We start from the raw sequence: 22891 nt of genomic DNA on the forward strand, positions 1-22891 counted from the left end.
TCTTGAGATTGTACTGTATAACAATGTTTTCCTGTTTATGAACACACATTATTTACAACAGTGGGGGGTAGCCATGGGCACCCCCTGCGCCAACACCTACGCTAACCTTGTTGTTCTACAATGGGAGAAAACCTATCTGTTCCAACATGAGAAGTTCAAACATGTAATGTTATATAAACGTTTTGTGGATGATGTCCTTATAATATGGGAAGGATCTAGAGAAGATTTTAATGAATTTTTGAGTTATTTGGAGACTACTACTTCTTTTCTTAGGTTCACTAGTGAGATCTCAGCTAAGGAGATACATTTTCTAGATTTAACATTAAAGTTATCGGATACTGGCACGGTTGTGCCATCCCTATATAGGAAATCAGTTTGGAAAAACAGTCTACTTTCTTTTGATAGTATGCATCCTAGAACTGTTTTCTCAGGCATTGTTAAAAGTCAGTTTTTGAGAGTTCGCAGACTTTGCAAAGAGAAACAGTCTTTATTAGATGAAGCTGATTTCATGGAGATTTTGTTTCTACAAAAGGGCTATAATGCCACTATGGTGAAGAACATTAAACATGATATTATAGATACACCATGTACGTTGATTGATCAGGAACCAGCTGTTGCCAATGAATCCATTGAATCTAGAAACTATTTTGGTATCAGGAAAGTTGGTGATTTCGACTCTGGAAAGGTTGTAAAGTATGTCACATATTATACTAGTGACATAGACATGATCAAATAAGTCATATATAAGAACTGGAATGTACTTATGTTAGATAATAACACCAAAATAATAGTAGGTGGAAAACCTAGTTTTCTATACAAGAATTGTAAGAATCTCAAAAGAATCTTATGCAATGATCTTGACACTGCTTCATGTCCTGTCAATGTAGTGCCAATGGTCCAGGGAACGCATCCTTGTATCCTTGTAACCATTGCAGCAGGTGTATATATATATATATATAACACATATCCAGGAATATAGGAATCCCTTGACCAATTATGAGTTTTTTCCAAAATTCTATGCAACATGTAATACTAGGAATTTAATATATCTTGCTACCTGTGAGTTGTGTCAAGCCTTCTATGTGGGTATGACCACTAGGAGGCTGCAAGATCGGATATATAATCACCTGTATGATATACGCAAGGGTAAGGAAACTAATGCCCTGGCCCGACATGTGATTGAACATCCCTCACACAAGTTTTGTTTTAGAGTGGTACAAGTGATAGGACAGAAAGTACGGGGTGGTGATCTGGTTAATGAGCTGGCTGTAGCTGAGATAAAATGGATTTTCCAGTTAGGGACACATTTATTTCCAGGTCTTAATAATTATGTGCCAATAAAAAAACCATACTTATACTAAATAATTCTTAATTGTTAGTTTTTAATATTTTAATTCCAATTTTATGAGATCTTTGATAAAACTAGTGCGTTTTTTTGTATATTTCTATATATTTAGTTAGTAGGGTTACTTGTTCTTTTGTTATATATAATGTATGACTATGCTAGTTGTATTAGGAGGGACTTTGTTCTGTCTTATATTGATTATGGATCTTTACACACATGAAATATATGTATAAATATTTTTTATACATCCTTGTACATGATCCTAGACAACAAATGCTCCTTGTATGAATTTTCTGCATGGTATACAATGATTACTGAATTGGTTTAGTCTCGGTATACACTGACAATGAAAGATATGTTACTTAATTGTTTAATTATTTAATTAATGGGGCAGTTTCCCGCTCTATTTTAGTATATAAGCATTATCATTTTTTGTATTAATTGTCTGATGAAGCGTAGGTTTCACTACGCGAAAGCACTTACGTTTGTGTTCTTGCTGTATGAAATAAATCATTTGGATTTTGGGTTTTAACCTGTGGTCTACGGAGTTTCTTTTCCTCAGTGGTTAGCTCTCCTTTTGGTTTGTTACATTTGTTTCTTGTTCCTTGAAAGGAACATTCAGTGGTGAGGTTTCTTCATTATCGCTTTACTTTTCATCTCCACTTCTCAGCAAACTTCTGCACAATCAAAAAAAAAACTTCCATCACTGCCTTCATTATCACACTTTATCCACTTCAGTTCCTCAGCATTAAAATCTGCTGCTGCGTACTAGCCATACCCCTTACTTGCTTGACCATCTATAGTCTAATCTTTCTATGTATCCGCTCTGTTTAGCACAAATTAGTACCGTCCTATATTTCAATCAGAGGATCACAGGATCATAGGACTAGGCTATTGGCCCTGAGGCCCTTACATGCCTAGCCAAGAATTTGGCTCATCTTCCATCAAGTCAGCACCCTATGCCACTGTCCAGCAGGGACATAGGTGGAATATCCGGGTGTATTTTCTATTCCCCATCCAGTTATCCAGGCTGCACCTAAAAAGGTTTAATGAGGTACTCTGCTTTACATGGACAGGGAGTCTATTTCACAAAAGGGGGAGTCTCTGGGACACAAACCTGCCCTGCCAACAAGTCCTATTGATGTCACAGACCAGGCTGAGGTCTCGCATGCTGATTACTCGAGTGGAGCTTGACTTGCGGATATGTAGCAGTCTCATCAGGGCGGGGTCTGAGATTGCTTTGTATGCCAGACAGAGGCCACCACTGAGGAGTCTGTAGGAGACTGAGTAGAGGGACGGGGCTTTTAGCCTATCTGTGTAGGGCAGATGTTTGAGGCCCTGGATTCTCTGGGTGAGGAATCTCTGTGGTCTCTCCAGCTGCTGCATGTGCTTTGTGAGGTACATGGCAAAAGGGGCATTGTTTGCAATAATCGATCTTATAAGGGAAGAATACAGGGATTTTATGACCACCTTGTCCCTGTATGAGATACCCTAGCTAATGAGGTGGGCCATGTAGAAAGCTTTCCATACAACGGAGGCAATATGGTGGTCAAAAGTCAGTTTGCTAACAACCTGGGCTCCCAAGTCCCTCACGACTGATTGCGTGCTTAGTGCCTTATTATCAATGTGATAATTTGTGGGGATGTCATTCTCCCCAAAAGGGATGATGATGCATTTTTGGCATTCAGTTTGAGGCCATGTTTCTGGCACCATTCATTTGTTTGGGTGAGACCCTCTTGGAGGATGTTCACATCACTAGGAGAATTGATGACAGCACCCAGCTTGCAGTCATCTGCAAACTTGGTCAGCCATAGCCAACTAGATTTGGCTTGCACCTCTGAGAAGTATATCCCAAACAGCAGAGCCCCCAAGACCGATCTCTGGGGTATACCGCTTGTTACGGGTCTACTACTTGAGGTGGCTTCCCCTATTTTGACTTGGTGGGTTCTATCAGTAAGCCAGTTTCCTACCCATCTGGTAACATATGAATTAATGCCTAGTTGAAAGAGTTTATCTATTATACTGAGTGGGGAATAGTATAGAAGGCCTTGACCAGGTCAAGGTAGGCAATGTGCACAGTCTTCCCCTCGTCCATGGCCTTGGTGACTGTCTCAAAGAAGTCGACCAAATTTAATATGCATAACCTCCCATCGACAAAACTAAACTGTGTCAGATCAAGTGTCTGGAGGTTGCCAATGCCCTTTTTAATAAGGTCCATGATAATCCACTCCATGGCCTTGCAGATCAGGATAGTTAGGCTGATTGGTCTATAATTTCCTGGATCGGTGGATGCTCCACCTTTGTGCAAAGGGATGACAGTAGCCGTCTTCCACTCGGCTGAAACGAAGCCTGTACTCAGGTTTTGGTTGAATAGGGTGCCTAATGGTGCTGCAAATTCCTGCCTGAGTTCATGTAGGATGCAGCCTGGGATGTTATTGAGTCCCATGGAGGCTTATTTTTTGCCTTTGAGAGGGCAGTTATGACTTGCTTCCTAGAGATAAGGGGAGGGGGGGCAGGTACTGGGGATGTCCTGTTTTACTTATGGGGGGGACAGAGGAGTGAAGTTTTCACTGCATCTGTCTGCCAGTAGGTTGGCAATATCTACAGGGTTTGTGTATGCGGTGTCCTTAACCACTAATTCTGAGCAGATCTGGGTGCTTCCGTTGAGATTGTGGACATATGTGAAGAAAGCCTTATGACTGTTTTTAGTAGATGTGGCCAGTCTGGACTCGAAGTTTGCTTTGGAGGATTTCACTAGTGCTCTTATTTGCTTGTTCAGGCCAAGGAAAGATTGCTTCCAGTTAGACACTTGCTCCTTCTTGGTCCTGGACAGCAATTTCTTCATTTTATTATAAAGTTTATTTATTGTAGATGTCCACCAAACAGGTTTACTCTCCTTGAGGGTATTCTGATTCCATGCAGCTATATAATGCTCATATAGTACTTTGGTGTAAGTTTGGACATATGTGCCAGTTTCTGTGGAGGGGGAGGGGGCTGTGAAGCTGTTTATACCTTCCCTCAGGAGGTTGTAATCAGCTTTGGAGAAGTTTTTTTTGTTTGATCCTAGCTGGGGGGGGGGGGGGGGTCAGGGAAGATGGTGACTTCAAATGTGGCCGCTTTGTGGTTGGATCTTACCAGGGATGATGACACTGTAGGGATGCTGCAGTGGTTACTCATGTTGGTCATTACCAAGTCCAAGATATTTTCACCTCTTGTGGGGGTGTCAACCAACTGGTCTAAGACATTTGCATTGACAAAATTAAGGAATCTCTGGTCATTTGTATTTTTGCATGAATATTTCTTCCAGTCTATGGCAGGATAGTTAAAGATGCCCAGGATCAGGGTAAAGGGTTGAATCTTCATAGATTCGAAGAGTTCCAGATAGGTGGAGTAGTCATCTTGAATCAGAGTTGGAGGTCTGTAGCTAGTTATGATTTGAATAGGGGTCTTGTCAATTGTTAACTGCACCCGGAGTATTTTCTGTGCATCATACTGTTTGACCAGCCTAGAGGTGCGTATGTCTTTTATATATACTGCAACTCCACCTCCTTTTGTTTTGCTGCCCATGGCTTGGGGTCTGAATGAATGATAGGATGAGTAACCTGGTATGGCTGGGGTGGTCTCTGCAGCTTTGAACCAGGTTTCTGTGACTGCAGAAATGTTAGCTTCTTCTAGGGTTAAGAATGCTTGCAATGAGTGCAGTTTCATGTTTAGACTCCTAGCGTTTAGCAGCATGACCTTTAATTTACGTTTTGATGAAATTTTCATGTTGGTAGTTTTGACCTCATGGCACTGCCTAAAAAAGGCACTATGGGGGAGGCAAGAGCCTTTGCTGGGAGCCTGAAGCCCAAGGGAGTCAGATGCAGGCCATCTCTGGCAAAGCATCGTGGTTTGTCAGTCATGTCATCCCAATCTGTCAGATACTGGATCACCCTGGAATGACACCAGAAACTAAGCCAGTTGTTAAAGTCAATCATTTTCTGGTAGAATGCTGCTTAAGGCTAGGGACATACCTGCCTGGGACACAGACTCAGCGAGCTCGATCATGTCTCTCTCCATACAGTCTGGGGAAGTACGTCTCAAGTCGTTCACTCCAACATGGACTATGACAGAGTCATAACAGTACCTGTTGAGAGACTTGAGTGCATTGGTGATATGTCGGATTCTGGCACCCAACAAACCACTAGCCGGGGCTTCTCCTTATCCAGCCTGGTGAGGGGCACATCTTTGTGTCTCACAATGGAGTCCCCTATGATTAATATATTGGGTTTATGTTTAGGCCTTAGTGGCTGGGAAACACAGGTGTGTGGACTATGTGTGGTGTGGTGGGCAGTGGAGTTTGCGTCCGTTTATGCCTCGGAGGTCTCTTTTATTTGAGTATACTTTTGTTGAGGGCCTCCGCATATGTGGGAGTGTGTTGTCTAGGTGTGGGTGGTGTTTGAGGTGTGGTGTTCATGTTGCCAATCTTCTCAGTGCCAGATACTAGTTTGTGGGGGAGAGAGCAATGGCGCTAGCTGCTTGATGTAATTGCATCTCTCACAAATTGTGTTCCTAGGTGGTAGTAGTAGAGAATTATCCATGGACATGAGGCAGTTGCTACACTGTCTCAGGATGCCCATATTGACCAGACTGGCAGGAGAAAATGTAGGAAATTGTCCATCCTTATTTGTAAGAAACTGAAAGAGCTAAGGGGGTAAAGGGAGGAAGGTCTACGAGTAGTACTACTAGATGATAACACAAGTGCTACTACGTTAAAAGCTGGAATACCTCAAAAAGGATTAAAAACCATGCAGCTGAAGCTCTGGATGCTGCAGACCTGTATCTAGACTATGCTACTCAAGTTTAAGGTTAGTAAGAAGAAACTCACAATGAAGCACAGATTAATCACTTATAGTCAAAAGAATAGAACTCGCAGTATGAAAAAATACAGTTAAACAGCAACAAAATGCAGTAGAATGCAGTTAAACAGTAAAGAATTGCAGTAGCTAGCAATGAAATATAGTTAATCAGTAGAGTGTTTTGAAACAGTAGCTCACAAACCACAGCAGTAACGGACAGCATAAATAAAGCAGCGATTCAGAAGAATACTGTCATCAATTTAGTGAGGCTACCAACAAGCAGTAAAAATATGGCAAACTAAATGCAGTTGAACTCCTAAGCACAAGCAGCAAAATGAAGTGGAAAGAGGTACTTTTTTTTGTTTTTGTTTTCTTTCTTTCTTTTTTTTTTTGTTTTAGTAGAAAGTGAAGAGACAGAAGATAATGAGATAATTCAAGGTTTGGAAGCTAAAGGGGTGGGCTTTTACTAAATCCTCACTATAAACAGTAGAAAGAGCTGATGTAATGTGACTGGGGGGAGTGCCCAGTATCAACTTTATAGAAGAGGCTGGTAACTCATAGCTACCAAGACACAAGACCACCACAACAGCTAGCAAGTGTGTGGGACAAAAAAAACAGTTACACAGATTACACAGAAATACAGTAAAACAGAAGTGCAGAAACAGTTTAAAATAAGCACTTATCTTTTTCCAATATCACAGCAGAACACTGCAGCTTTGAACAGTTTGAGCAAATAAGTACAACTAGTTTAAAACACTGGCTATTAAAGGCAGAGAAACAGAAACCAGCACAATTATCCAATCAAAGATAACTGTTACAGGAATGCTTTAGTCCAAGCTGATCTGATTTCCAGCACTGAGCTTTGTTTTTCTCCTAGACAAATGTTTGTTTTTTTACCAAGCTACCCTACTAGTTTTATTACCATCTACTTAGCTGTCCACTTGGTTACAAGTCATGTATTATTACAGCTATGTATTGCTTGTACATACTACTGTACTACCACTGCTGTACATGATCTATGCTTTAATGCCTTTCTTTTTCTTCTCACTTGTACTATATGTGACCTGTATATTTATGTATTCTTTTTTACAAATTGCTGCCGTTTATTTGTACAGCATGTAGTCTTTATTAATTATTGTTCTACAGTTATCTGCTGATGTTTAGTTTTTATTCATTTACATTGTATTTCTTCCTTAAGTGGTGTCTTATGGAGCATCTCCTTGTTCTTCCTTTATGAATGAACATAGTCAGTGGGACTTCCGTAGTAAATAAACTGTGATTAAATAAATAAATAAAGGCTCAATTACATAAATGAAAGGTTCTCAACATAAATGCTGAACAGACAAGGATATCAAGCTGTAACACTTCACCATAGAAGTACCTGAAAACATGGCAGCATCAAAATACCCCATGATTTGCTTGCCATAGAGTTTCTGAGCATAAGTTTTATCTGTGTTATTCTGATTGGGGCGTAAGCCTACCTTTTTTAAATCCAGTTAAAGTCGTCTGCAGTGGTCCTCCTGGAGGCTGAAAGAAAGAACACAGTGGGACAATCATGGGATAAGGACATGTTGAACACCACTCTTTGCACTGACGACAAAGCTCTCCAATCAAAGAAGGATAGGTTTCTTCGAAAAAACTGAGGCGGGCCAACATCTCATTGTAGATAAGGCTCTCATCTAGGACCAAGAACCCATATAATAAGTAGTTACACAACAGTAAGAGCAAATGTAAGATATTTGATTAGCTATGAGAAATTACATTATGAACACTGCAAGTTCAAATATTATAATTAGCAAGGCAAACCAGACTCACTGCTTACAAAATTAGATGCTACTTGTATGTTGTTCACTAATATGCACTTTGATAACTGGAACTGGTGGCATTGTGGTTATCTTTTGTCGTGTGTAATATAACTGATGATGACATACTGTCCTTTTCAGGTTTTCACTAGAAAGGCACTGTCTGCTACTTAATCACAACTTCCTGCTGTACTACATTTCAGCTGTTTCTTATTTCATTTCATATGCTGTCAGAAGATGCTCCCTAGGCATCTTGTTTCCCAAAAGATCAACTTGACAACAGAAGTTTCACCACTAGGGATTTTAAACTGCTTTGAAAGTAACTCATATTTTGCCTGCATGCACTATGTGAAGAAAACACATTATCCCTGTTTCAATTTTATTTTGGCACATTTTAGTACTGTATTTATATATTTGCTCTGCCTTACTTGAATGCTAAAATAGGTCTACTGATTCTTGTCCAGACTGTCAGAGATGCCATTTATCACATTATGCATTGCAGAAATACATGTTAAACTTATGGTCTAACAGATTGCTACAGTTTAAAGGAAAAAATTATTATTATTGTTTTTTAATAAACTGTGTTGAAGGTAGTTTGGGGGAAGGGCACAAAACTGGGACCTGAATGGCTGGGACAAGGGGGATATCATGCATCTAGCCACCTGGTTGTGTGCCAGGAGAAGGATTATCTGTTTTTTGTTTTTGTATTTTTTGTGCTCTTCAGTGGAATAGCTGCAGGCGAGGCATAGAGCTAACTAACATAAGGCCAATCACTTACAATGTAGCAATTGGCTTATTACACTGAAATGCTTTTTTTTTTCACTCTTCACTTGAACTGTATGGGGCTACTGTGGTGGTGGTGCTGCGGTAGCGTTGTCGCCTCACAGTAAGACGTTGTCCTGTTCGATTCTCAGCTAGAGCGTCTTCTATGTAACATGCGTGAATGGACGTACCTTCGTTGAAGGTTGTGCATCAGGGCTGGCAACTCGGCACGTAAAAATCTACTGCCAATCATTAGCAGACTGAAGTTCCGCTGTGGGGACCCCTAACCAGGAAAAGCCGAAAGACACAACAACAACTTGAACCGTATGGGTAGAGTGCTGGGTCATAGTACCGGCCCACGGTGCTGGCTTGAAGCAGCTATGCTTATGGATCAGATGGCCCTGCCCCGCTGTAAGCAAGCAGAGATTCTTAGTCCACTGCAAAGATCATGCCCATAAGCACATTTCACCTCCCTTCTCCCTGAACAGAGTTAAGCAGGCTTAAGCCTCAACATTTCTCTTGTCTCCCACACCAGCTCCAAAAGGTACCAGAACTGCCAGCTAAACTCATGCCATATGGGTCATAGCCAGTACATTATCCCTCTATGCAAATGGAGCTGAGTTTTACCATATAAATTATGACATACTGCTAGTAAATCGATCCTCTCTTTCTTCTCTGTGGAGCTATCTACTTAAATTCAGCACAGAAATAAATATATAATACTTATATTAGATGTGTTCAAAATGACATAAAAAACTGAAGAGCAGTAAGTTAGTTTCTGAGTGCATCAAGGATTAATTTAATTGTAGTATCCTAAAATGGTAAACATGGGAGGACCTTATAAAGTATATGACAGGTGTGGCAGCAAGTCATGAGCCAGGTGAAAAAATGAATGAAAAAGAGTTACTACTGTTACATCTGAGCAATGTTCTATTTCTTTTTTTTTTCTTTTACTTATTGTCTTTCCATTAGCCATCCCACCTTCCTTTCAGTGGAAAAACTGTAGTAGGAATGTGGAAAATTTTGAAAGAGAAATAGAGTGCAAAAAAAAATCTAAAAAATGTTTAACATCAGGATCTAGGCACATGTTGGGGTATATTTCCATAAGAACAAGATACTTAATTAAGGTAAGAGAAAAAAATATAAAAAACGGAAATGAGGTCGAACTACAAGTTTGAAAACTGAAATAAACAAGGTGGACAAACAGATTAAACATAGTGTGACACAAGATCAAGAAAATTTTGAAGAAAATTTATATAAAGATATTGAGCATAATAGGAAGTGATTTTCTAGACACATAAGATGTGGAAGGAGTAAAGCCACACAAACTGAAAAACTGTGTGTAAATTCTAACATTTATTCTTAGATACAACAGATTATAGATATATTTACAAAATCTTATGCAAAACAGTTTGGCTCCACAGAGGGGGTTATAAGTTTCCCTAGTAACATCCAGGTAACCCCAGATACTGAAATCAAATTAAGATTATATTGAAGAAAGAACTAATGACTTGAGAACATTTCAGCAAGAACTTACTGTACCATCATATCTATTATTCACTAGGTCATATTAATATGGGGAGATTCCTCAAGACTGGAGACATGCACTTATTAATCCTGTCTTTAAGGGAAAGGGGAGTAGGACAAACCCAGAGCCATATAGACCCTTAAGTCTACTTTCATGTTGTGGAGAAATAACAGAGAAGGTACTAATCAATAAATTATTGTCAGAACTGGAAAAGTTGGGACTAGAAACCATATATCAGCATGCATATGTTGAAAACAGATCTATTACCACCTGTAATAGGATGTTCTATAACAATATAATAACAGCTATGAATGTAAAATTGTGTTGTGATGTAATTTATACAGATTTAACTTCAGTATTTGACAGGGTCATACACAAAACATTGGTCAGTAAATTAGTAAAACTAGGTATTGATGTACTCTTGATAAGATGGATAGCTGCATGGCTTACAAATAGGACATGGCAAGTATCATACAGCAAATGGACAAGTGAAATTCTTGGTTACATTCAGGGTGTCCCACAGGGCTCTGTTCTAGGCCTTTACTTGTTTAGATTGTATCTTTCAAACCTATCTTTTTCATCTGATGTGTTCTACAGTCTACATGCAGATGACATGAAATTGGGTAAGCTGATTACATGTCTTACAGATAAGGCATGTCCGCAAAAGAACTTGGCTAAATTGACCATTTGGGCACATGAGAATAATATGCTGATAAATACATAAAAAACTAAGCAAATGAGATTTGGGAGACGTAAACTGAAAGGTGAATGTTTAATACAGCACTGAAAACTGTAGATTCATTTAAGGACCTGGGTATATGGGTAGGTCCAGCTTTGAGTTTTTCTAATCATATCAACCAATTGGTTAATAATAGTTACAGAACTATATGTTGTATAAAAAGATTTATAAAGTCTAGGAAATCAGAAATTATGACGTCACTGTTTCTTAATTACATTAGACCCAAACTGGAGTATGGAATAACAATATGGAAACCTTAAGAAAACAGGCATGAGTAAACTGGAAAGAATACAATGGAAATATACCAAGGGCATCCATGGATGTGAAAATTTAAGTTTTTATGAAATACTGAAATATCTGAAATTGTACAGTCTCTCAGATATTTAAAAGGAGACCTTAGTCAGGTATATAGGGCATTCGGAAACAACTATCTCTGGGAATGTTTGGGGTTATCAAAAAGTAGTAGAGAATCATCAGACAATTTATGTAGAAGATTCTATAGGAATGAAAAGTGTACTAACGTGTTCCTTAAGGGAGCAGCTGATGCATAGACCAGACTACCAAATTATATTAAAACAAGCACTAGCTTAGATATCTTTAAGAACAGTCTGGGCACTAATTATGGGAAAAACTGTTTTTGTATATTGCAGGACTTTAATGCCCATGCTTGAAATATTCATATGTTTGTATGTATGTTATTTTTTGAGCTATTGCTCTCCTCAGAATTAGTGTATATTCCTTGAAAGCATCATACTGTAGGGGTAGTTTGTTTGTTTGTATGTATGCTTATGTCTTACCTACCCCTTCTCTTTGCCTGCAAAACTGCTGTTTTAATGCCCTATCATCACAGTTATGTCCTACCTACAACATCTTCTCTTTCTCTACAGAAGCAACAGTATTTTTTAATGACCCACCTCTCAACTGTTACTGGTTTTGGCTCAGAATATTGCTCTGTCCTTCCTTATCCCACTTAAAACAGTTGATTTGAGGAGAACACATGGTGGATTACACCTACTAAATAATGACAATAATTAGAGTTTTAGACTTAATTTTATTTCAGAAAATGCAAATTAATTACATTCTCTTATTCTGACAATGTCTCAAGTTAAAAGCACTAATATTTTAAAGTGTCCCTGATTCTGAGGGTAAGCAGTGTAGAGTAATTAGACTACCCCACTCTTAGCAAAATCTGCAAAAGGACACTGTTCTGCTGGTCCTGCCTTACAATAGCTGTTCTCTCACTGCAAGAAACTTGAGCAACCAAGCAAGACAGCAGCATTGACTGCCCTATTTCCAACAGTGGACAGCTGACTTTCTGCTGTTCATTTACCATGCCTTTAGTCAACCACCCTCTGGACCACTGGTTCTAAGTCATGATCACCACATTCTTTGCTCTGAGCCTCTGCATTGTGCCCATAGTAGATATGTTACTGTATTTTGCTGTTTTATTTTTATTATTTTACATTTGTTGACTGGGCTAGTCCAACTGGATACATGTCCATTTTCAGTGGAGGCCCGAGGAGAAAAGCTCCAAGTTCACAAAACATTTAATATTACGAGTAAATTAGGATCAAAAGTACAAAAAATGTATAACAAAACATTAATAAAAACAAAGAATGGTACATAGTATAAAAAGGACTTGATTATTTTCAAAAAAAAAAGTTAGTAAATAGAGAAAAGATAGGGATAAAAAGGATACTAAAGACATCTACAGGATAAGACAGCATTAGGAAAATAGGATAGGTAGGTAGTTAAGTTGGGTACAGCAGTTAAGAGTAAAAAGGTCAGTGAGTGAATAAGTTCTAATAAACAAGTTTAAAATAGAAATTAAGAAGGAGACAGGGTAGTACAAAGGAAAAGCAAGAGAGTAGCAATTAGTCAGGGTTATTACAAGAGCATAACCAGTGGTTGGAGAGGAAATGTTTAAGGTTAGTTTTGAATAGTGGGAGAGATGTAAGAGCTGTAAGGTCAATAGGTAAGAGATTCCATATTTTCCCAACAAAGTTAGAAAACAGAGAGTCTCCTGCAGAGTTATTAGATAAAGAAGTTTGCATCAGCATTTTTTTTGTTGAGCGTAGCTTTTTCAGGTTACAATATGGTGTTATGAGGGTAGAGAGAATTGGGGTGTTGTTTGGTTGATAAAGGACTTTATGGGCAATAATAAGTTGGTTGAATTGAAGAAGGTGAGGTAATTCCAGCCAGCCTAGTTGTTTTAGGTTTTGACAGTGATGAGTCCTATATGGTGAGTTAGTGGCGAATCTGGCAATGTTATTATATGATCTAGCTAGTTTGTTAAGATTGTTTTGGGGCAGGTTGGTATAGATGGGGGAGGCATATAATAGGGTAGAGATTAAGTGAGTTCTTGCAACTGTAGTTCTGGCTAGAGGTGTTAGAAATTGTTTGATTCTATACAGGGATCTAAGCTTTTTGTTGGTAGATTTTATAGTAGTGTTTATGTGAGTATTAAATTTAAGTTGATTATCTATTGTGATACCTAGGAGTTTGGTGGTAGTGTCTGGAGAAATAATGGTACCATTGTTAGATTCCAATGTAAAATGAAGAGGGGGAGATGAGTGTGAGGGTGTAAACAACAATAATTTGTTTTTTTTTGGGTTGAGGAGAAGACAATGGTTGGAGAACCATTTTTCTATTGTGGTGAAAGATTTTTGTGTCAGAGAATGGAGTTCAGTTTGGGATGATGCTGAACAAATAATTGTGGAGTCGTCGGCGTACTGAATGCAGGTAGAGAAGGGAATAGAGAGATGAAGGTCATTGATAAAGATGGAAAATAAAAGTGGGCCTAAGATTGAGCCCTGTGGGACACCTAAGGAGGTAGGAAGGAGTTCAGAAAGATGATTCTGCCAGAGAACTGCTTGTTTACGATTATCCAGGTATGATGTAAACCAGTTCAAGGTGGATTTATCAAGAGATAGAGACTTCAGAAGGCGAAGTAGAAGTTCATGGTTTACCATATCGAAGGCTTTAGAAAGATCCACGAAGAGTGCTGACGACAGGAAATTATTGTTACGATTTTTGTTGATACAGTTGGTAAAAGAAAGCAGGGCTGTGGTAGTACTGTGGTAAGGACGAAAGCCATGTTGACAGTATGCTAAGAGATTGTGTTGGAGTAGATGGGTAATTAATTGTTTATGGATGCATTTCTCCATTATTTTAGCAAGTGGAGACAGAAGAGCTATGGGACGGTAGTTTGAGTATTCAGTAGAATCACCACCTTTGTGAAGGGGAATAATATGTGAGATTTTCCAGATTGATGGAATAGTGCATTCTTTAATTGTTCTGTTAATCAATATAGAGATTGGGTAGGCAATAGCTAAGGCTCCTAGTTGGAGGTATTCCGCAGGTAATTTATCAGCTGAGGGGGTAGAAGGTTTACGTTTTTGAAGTAAGGAGGAGATATAGGAGGTGGGTATTGGTTCGAGGTGGAAAGGAGGGGGAGTGGGGCTTGTAGTGGGCAAGTTTGCAGTGTCAGGATTTTGTTGATTAGCTAAGTTTTGTACAGCTGTAGTAAAGAAAGTATTAAAGGCATTTGCTATTTGTGTAGGATCATCAGAGTTGGTGCCAAGTGGAGTTGGTGTGTCTACTTTACCTGGGGATATAAGCCTGTTAATAGAAGTCCGGAACTTCTGTGGTTGTTGAAGGGATGATTTTTGTAGTTCGATATAGAAGTTCCTCTTGCCCTGTAGGATAGCTTTTTTAGTTATATTTCTTTGATGCCTGAAATTTTGCTGATCTGTTATGTGTTTTGTGGTACACCATTTGGTCCAAGATTTATTCCTGGAAAGGATTAGCTTTTTAGTCTGACTTGTGAGCCATGTTGCTGGTTTGTTTTTCACTCTTATGGTACGAATTGGGGCATGATGGTCTAGGATTGTTAGGAAGGTATTATTGAAGTGGGATACTGCTTCATATATTGGAAGGGACTTAAGGGGTTCCCAGTTACAATGTTTAAGTTCGGTTAGGAACAGTTCCTGGTCAAAGTGTTTTTTACTGCGTATAGTTCTAACAGGGGGAGAAATGTTAACATTTGTTTTATGTCTGATTATATATATTAGAGAGTGATCGCTAAGGTAATCAGTTAGGGTTCCTGTTATATAGTTTTGCTCTGGACCATTTATTAATATCCAGTCCAGGATGCTTTCTTTGTTATTAGATTTGTTAATTCTAGTTACGAAATTGATGACTTGTGTGAATCCATGCAAGTTGATCAGAGAGGATGGATTGGTATTGTTGCATAAATTCCAGTCGGTATTAACGTCTCCTAGTAATATTATTTCTTGTGGGTAATTTAGAGAAAGCCAACTTAATAGTTCTTCTAGTTTATTAAGATTGTTACCTGGTGGGAGATAAGTACAGATGATGTTAACTGATTTCTGGTTGTTTAGTTGTAGTTTTGAAATAATTATTTCTGCATTGCCATCAGAATGTAGTTTGTGGTTTATTTTACTGATTTGTAATCCTGCTTTATAAAGAATTGCTACCCCCCCACCTTTTTTCTTGATGCGGTCTTGTCGAATAATATTGTAACCCGGAGGAATAATTTCAGTATCTATTATTGTTGGTTTAAGCCATGTTTCAGTTAAACAAAGGATGTCGAAGTGATGAACATCTAGGAGAGCATGAACTTGAGTAATTTTGTTGCAGATACTACGTATATTAAGATGGGCAATTAAGAGTGATTTAGAGGATTGGGCTGATAGTAAGGGGCTAGAATGAGATTGTTTACTGTTAGAGAAGGATGAGTGAAACTTTGGGCCTGGGTTAGGATGAATGTCTCCATCTATAAGGGAGTGGAACAAAGTAAAGTTGTGATATTTGATAAGTTTAGGATTAAAGTCAATTAACTTTCGATTGTTAAGAATTGAATGTTTTATATGAAAAAGTCGATGATATTTCGCTTGGACGTAGCTGAGGTTGTATGTGGAATTATTAAAGCTTGTGTATAAAACAGGAAGTGATGTAGTAGTGTATTTGGATGGGATGAAAAGAGTTTTGAGTAGGGGTTGTTCATAGGTGGTAAGGAAATAGGTAGTGGTAAGAGAAGTGAACAATGAAAATACTAGTAGACATTGGTATAGGTTAGGCATGTTAAGAGAAGAAGGAAATAAGTATAGGTAGTGAGATGAGGAAAAAAGACTAGCTTGTCTTTTTTGTCTTGTATATTTTTACCTTTCATTACATGTAAACTTATCATGTTTTTCTTAATTTATTTTATTAAACTCTATTAATCTTGGCCTTCGGCAATGCAATAAATTGTTTTTTTTTTTACCTTAAGCAAGTTCGTTGGAGTTTCACAACTCAAGACTACAAATCAAACTGATAAAAAGAGAAAAAAGGTTGTAGTGATCATTAAAATATGGTACTTACTGATACAACCCTCAACAAAGTCAACCGTAGGCTTAAACAGAAGAAGGGCATCTCTCACGAGCCGTACCTCAGGGCAGTCAGTGGTCTCTGCACATAGTTGGAAATCTTCAATGACACTTTTAGATCCACAGGATTGGATTTTACAAACAATCCAAGTCATGTTTCCTGGAAATAGTGTAAAATTAAGAAAGAAATCAGTGAAGAACTGAGTCAAGCAAGTGGTCTTGTAAAAAAAATGCCCTTTCAAAGTGGAACTATTTGTTTAATTTATATTTTATATTCCTCCTGACTATATGTATCTAATGTGGCATCAGTGATCTGCAACCGCCAGTCATCTGCCACTGTTGGTCTGCAACATCCAAACTTTAACAGGCCTCTATGTGAAGGAAAGCTAATAAAATACAGAGACTTCATAGAAAAATGGTTATCCTTGGATTAAAACTCGTGACTAAACAAATCATTCTCATAAAACAACAAGATTTAAATTTTAGTCTGTTTCTTCAAATATTAGGTGCCATTGCAGGGCATAGTAAATGTTGTCCTTCTTGAAACCCCCCTCCCCCCCCCCAACTTTGTATGGTCACACAGTCTACAATCTGCTACTTCTTGCAGTTGAGGCACAGCTGGGCTCCCATAAAGTAACTCTATCCTCGGGTATTGTCACAGCTCTTTCTTCTGGGCAGGATCAGTGGTGTGAAGGTAAGCTGTTTGTCTATGCCACCACAGTCCCAAGTTTAGGAATTAGCCTGGGACAGCGTGAGACAAGGTGATGAATAATGGACAAATCTCATTTCTCCTTTTGTGCTGTACCACAGAAGCCATGCTGGTGCCTGTGGGGCATCCTGGAAAACAATACTCAGACAGGAAGCATTCCTCAGGCTTGCAGTGCATGCAGGAATGTGTATATGATGTCACCAATGACAATCTGCATTTACTGTGTAGGGGGCAAAATATTAATGGTGATGGCACGGAAAGATTACAGCACATACTCTTACAACCCAGTTTTGTCAGTCAAGGATGGGCATCAAACAAAACTTATGAAACAAAGGGTTTCCTCTCCATCCTGCTCTGGAACCACCAAGGGGCATACTACAGAAGCAAGGAGGCCCTCCCACTATGGTATCAGTGGATGTGTGAAAATGTTACGGACACATGCAGATGCATTGTGAGCTAGACATGTACAGGACTTCATTCTTCTGAAATCAGTAGCCCAGCATATCCACTGCATTATAAGAACATCATTGGGCTTTTACAATGAATTTTAACACAAACAGTAATCCCTATGTTAAGTAAATTTGATAAGTTGCACAGTTATCTTTTGGAAATGAACTGTACTCTATCCTCTTGTAAACTTAGGATTATTTTGCTGTTGGGTTAAGGACTGTGGCTATACATACTTACTGCCTCTATTAAGGGCATTTAAAGGCTTCCCCTTCATGTAAAATGACACTCAAATGAAACCTCTGTCATTGGGGCACTATTTAAGTGGACAGAAACCTACTGCTATACAGCATAATGGCTATTTTTCTCATTTAACATTTAAAATGTGTCTTGTCCTCTTGGAAACATTTTCCACCATTTAACTGAATACCTTTTTTCTACAAAAACACAGACATTTTACTCTTCTATGCCTCATAGGACTCCCGTGTCAAGAAGAGAAGTTGAACAACTCATAAAAGGTTTGAACTATTTGAATTTATAATGTTGTGTGTCAAGCTGTTTAAAGTGTTATAGATCTGCTAACTAAAACGTATACTTATGCACACTTACTTTTCCTACAGAATAATCTCTTCATAATTTCTGTTTGCTGCGCCTTACATATCATTTCCATTACTGATATCCCTAACCCCTCCCTCACACTAATTGTTTTCCACCCTCTAATTCACTAATCCAAATAATAATTAATTCCCTGTCAGTGGCAATCTCTTCTATACTAATAAACTAGTCGAAAACCCTTTATACCCTCAGTTACATCCATTATAAGCACCTGTAATAAATCTCAGTGTCACCATTAATATTATTCACGGTATCTTTCTTCTGCTTCCTCTAAAATACCTTTTCTAACAAAATTCAGCAAGCATACACACCCTCTCTACTAACCATCAGTATTAAAGAATCTTCCTGGCAATCATGCCAAACCAGCTTTTGCCTCAAACAAAATATCATCCACAAGACCACCTCGGATTCAACTTCCACATCCATCAACCCACTAACACACAACTAATGTACCACAATCTCATAAACCTGCAGACTGCAAAGCAATCACATTAAATATCCAAAATTTAAATCAGACTAAGCCCATTTCTCTTCATACTCTTTCTGCTTAGAAGAAATTTAAGTTATGTACTCACCATAATTATGCTGTTGTCCATTTGTAGTCATCCTCAACATATGGGTCTCAAATCTGACCACTGGATCTGACTTGGACAATCTCTAGATTCTTGGATCTGACTCTCGAGATCCTCCCTTTACCTATAATGTCCCTTACTTGCCAGATTACCTCAGATCAAGTTTGCTGCTGCTAAATATGCCAGTAGGCATAAATACTTATAAAAATAATAACAAGAAAAAGGATAGAGACAAAGTAGGGGCTCAAGACTAGGTACAATGGTTCCCACATGCTTCACCAGGTAACTCCCTAAAGGATACGGATGGGGGAAGGAGGGTGAGGAGTTGAGGAAGAATGAAAATGGACAACACAGATGCATAGTTACTGTGAGTACATAACTTAAATAGGATCATAGGAGGTTACTTAGGCTATCGACCTGGAGGTCATGTCAAGCCTATTCATTTCATCCCAATGTTATACCATAGATAAATTAGTAAATACCCAGGACTGTATTTAGTAATGACTGCCCATGTCCAGGAGGGTTCTGGACACTATCCCGGGTAAGAATTTACGGTGCCCCGTCCACTCTTCCAGGTTTCTCTTGAACAGTATCATAGAGGTGCTCTGCTTCACTTGAATTGGTAGCCTATTCCAATAACGCAGCAGTCACTGCGAGACAAATCTGTCCCTCCAGTACATTCTATTCAAGTCGCAGGTCATATTTAGGTCCCTAGAATGGGTCGCTGTAGTCCCATTTGATTTACGAATTTGCAGCAAATTCATTAGGTTTGGGTTGGAGTTTGATCTGTAAGCCATTCATAAGTCTCCCTTAAGAAGTCTATATGATACTGACTATAGTGACAGGGACTTTAGTCGGTCTGTGTAAGGCATGTGCTGGAGTCCCTGGATCTTCTTAGTTAGAAACCTCTTAGGTCTCTCCAATTGCTGCAGGTGCTTTGTACAGTACATGGTAAAATATCTGATGTTGTCATTTTCATTCACTCCTCAATATACGGGATATCGTCCCAGCTACGATAATCTTGGATGGTCCTCATAAAAGGATATTCTGCAGAAATGCGGAGTCAAAGGCAGCCCTTTTCCTGGATATGATGTCCAACTTGTAATGAGCAATAAAAGTATGGGAATTAGATGAAGTGGCCGCAGCACAAATGTCATCAATTAAGCTCTGGCCCAAAAAGCAGATGATGTAGCCATGGATCTAGTGGAATGAGCCTTTGGAGAACTAGGTAAGGACAAATCTCTTATAGAATTATAAAAAGGAAATGCAGGCTGTTATCCATTTAGCCAAGGCAACTTTGTATACTGGTTTTCTCAATTTGATTTTAGCAAAGGAAACAAACAGAAACAGTTGATCAGTTTTTAAAAATTCTTTTGTTCTATGAGATAAAAATGAAGTTGTCTATCTACATCTAAAAGATGTAACATATATTCTTCCTTATTGTCAAATTTTGGAAAGAATACTGGTAAATTGATTACTTGATTCATGTATGACACACAAACAACTTTTGGTAGGAAGAAAGAGTTTGTACATAATGTTACTCTGTTTTTGTGAAAGACCAAATATGGTGGTTTTGAAGAGAGTGCTTGGAATTCAGAAACTCACCTTGCTGATGTAATGGCAACAAAAATATTTTATTTATTTAACATTTGTTAACCAGGAAAGTCCACTTGGAACAAAGCCAATTTTCAGTGGATGCCCGGGGAGTAATGCTCCAGATGCTTGTCTTTTAATGTGTGAGAAAACCAGAGCACACGAATGCAGGGAGGACATGCAGACTCCATAGAGAAGGCACTCCAGCCACAAATCGGACTGGAGAACCTCTTGCTGTGAGGTGACAATGCTACTGCTGCATCACTGCGCCATCCTGTTTTCCAAGAAAGAAATTTCATATCTGACTTAGCAGAAGGTTCAAAGGGAGAATTAGTTAAAGTTTGTAAAGGAACTGTAAGATCCCAGGGTGGAGGTGGAGTAGGGTCTCTTATTGGAGGTCTAAGCAAAAGAAAAGCCTTACAAAGTTTAGAAGAAGCTAGTTGTAAAGCATTACATCCTATATGGTAATTAGAGATGGCTGCAAGCTGGACTTTTATGGTGGAGAAACTTGCACCATCCTGAAAAATTGAAGCCAGAAAATCCAGTATCACAGGAATTGGAGCTGTGAAGGGATCCAGATTTCTTTGTTCTGTCCAAAATGAAACTCTCTTCCATTTACTCTTGAAAATCTTTCTGGTAGAAGGTTTTTGAGATGAGGACAAAATCTGATGCACTTGGGATGAAAGCCTGGTGGATTGTCTAGCCTTTATTGGATTTGGAGAAACCATGCGGTTAACTTGAGGCCTTGAATATCCGGATGAATAATTCCTGATGGGTGCGATAAAAGATCTGGACTAGGGTCCATTGTGCAAGGTGGACAGAGAAGATGAGACCATAGGAATGGGAACAACACCTGCCACGGCCAGAAAGGAGCAATGAGGATTCAACCATTGTGCTTTCTGAAGAAATTTGGGTATTAAGGAAAGGGGAGGATAAACATACAGGAGACTGGGAGGCCAGACGTGGGATGGAGCATCTCTCGGTGACTCTCCTTGAGAAGGAATTAGGGCAAAGAACCTGCTGAACTTGTTGCTGAGGGGAGAGGCAAAGAGATCACAGCAAGATTGGCCCCAGCACTGAAAAATCATTTCCATCACTACAGGATTGAGAGACCAACTGTGCAGCATTAGGATGGATCTGCTGAGCTTGTTGGCTAAAACGCTGGATTTCCCTGGAATGTGCATTGTTACAAGAAAGTGGTTGGAGGAAATAGCCCACTGCCAGACTCTCATTACTTCTCAGCAAAGGAGGTAAAATCTGGTTCCCCCTTGTTTGTTGACATACCAAACCACTGACATGTTGTCTGTCTGGATAGCAATCATTCTGAAAGGCATGCAACGCTAATAGAACCACTCTCATCTCTAAGATGCTGATATGCAAATTGGCCTCTTCTGAGGACCACGTACCCTGAACAGTCCATCCCAATAAATGCCCACCCATACAATTGGGAGAGGTCCATGGTCAACATTGCCTTCGGGGGAGGAAAGATAAATGGGTGTCCCTGACAAAGCTCATTGGACTTTATGGACCAATGCAGGTAATCCTTACAAGCTCACAAAATCTTTATAGGAAACTTTAACGGATGACAAAGCATCGACCATTGTACTGACAGGGTCTGTTGGAGAATCCTCATGTGAAAGTGGGCCATGGATAATAGGGTGATCGCTGCAGCCATAGAACCTATGGCTCGAAGAACTAATCTCGCAGAAGGATGGGGATGGTCTAGAATCTGTATGACATGCAATCTTAAGGAATGAATTCTACTTTGAGGAAGGAATGCAAACTGTCTGACCATGTCCAAGTGAGCTGCTATAAACGTCAGGACTTGAACTGGTTGAAGTTGGGACTTTGAAAGATTTACTGTGATCTCTAGAAATAGATACAATTGGTGTAAGTAATCCCTGGCTGTTTACAGTTGCCTGGTTGGTGAAGAGAGAATCCAGTCACCTAAATAATATAAATAAATGCTCTGAATCTGTGCAGTCTGAGATGAGTTGCCACCACTGCCATGCATTTGGTGAACACCCTGGGGGCTGCGGTGAGACCAAAGGGCAGGGCTCTGAACTGATAACGACTTGCTCCCATCCAAAAGCGCAGATATCCTCAAGAGCATCTGTGTATTTTGATGTGATAGCATGCATCTTTGAGATCTATAGAGCACATCCAGTCATCCTTCTGCAGAAGAGGCAGAATGGACTGAACTGTGACTATCTGGAACTTGCAGTTATTCACAAGTTGATTTAGATGAGTGAGATCTAGACTAGGTCTCAGGTCCCCTGACTTCTTTGGTACCAAAAAGAACCTTGAGTAAATTCTGGATCCTGCTTGGTCTGGTGGGACCTTTTGGATGACTCTCTTTTCTAGCAACTTTTGGATCTCTAATGCTGCTAACTCCCTCTGACTATGTGGCAAATCAGGGAGATGTCAATTTTGGTAGAGGTTTTGTGAAAAGGGAATGAAGTATTCTCTGAATATGATCATTTGCACTCAAGAATCTCTTGTGATGGCTGTCCAGGTATCTGGACGCAAAGAAAAGTGTCCCCCGACTGCT

The 22891-nt window shown here is 39.2% G+C and overlaps 1 protein-coding gene across 1 annotated transcript in view; it reads right to left on the bottom strand.

Annotated features, from left to right (window-relative positions):
* Positions 1 to 22891, bottom strand: part of NWD1 (NACHT and WD repeat domain containing 1) — a 1242814-nt gene that overhangs the window by 258719 nt on the left and 961204 nt on the right. Inside the window, exons 8-9 of the mRNA XM_044090721.1 lie at positions 16400 to 16564; positions 7665 to 7862 (exon numbers count right to left, since the gene is read on the bottom strand). Of these exons, the coding sequence (XP_043946656.1) occupies positions 7665 to 7862; positions 16400 to 16564 (363 nt within the window). The remainder of the gene's footprint in view (positions 1 to 7664; positions 7863 to 16399; positions 16565 to 22891) is intronic.

Source organism: Protopterus annectens, chromosome 13.part0 (genome assembly GCF_019279795.1).
Source record: "Protopterus annectens isolate FY-2018-M chromosome 13.part0, PAN1.0, whole genome shotgun sequence".
NCBI classification, from domain to species: domain Eukaryota; kingdom Metazoa; phylum Chordata; order Ceratodontiformes; family Protopteridae; genus Protopterus; species Protopterus annectens.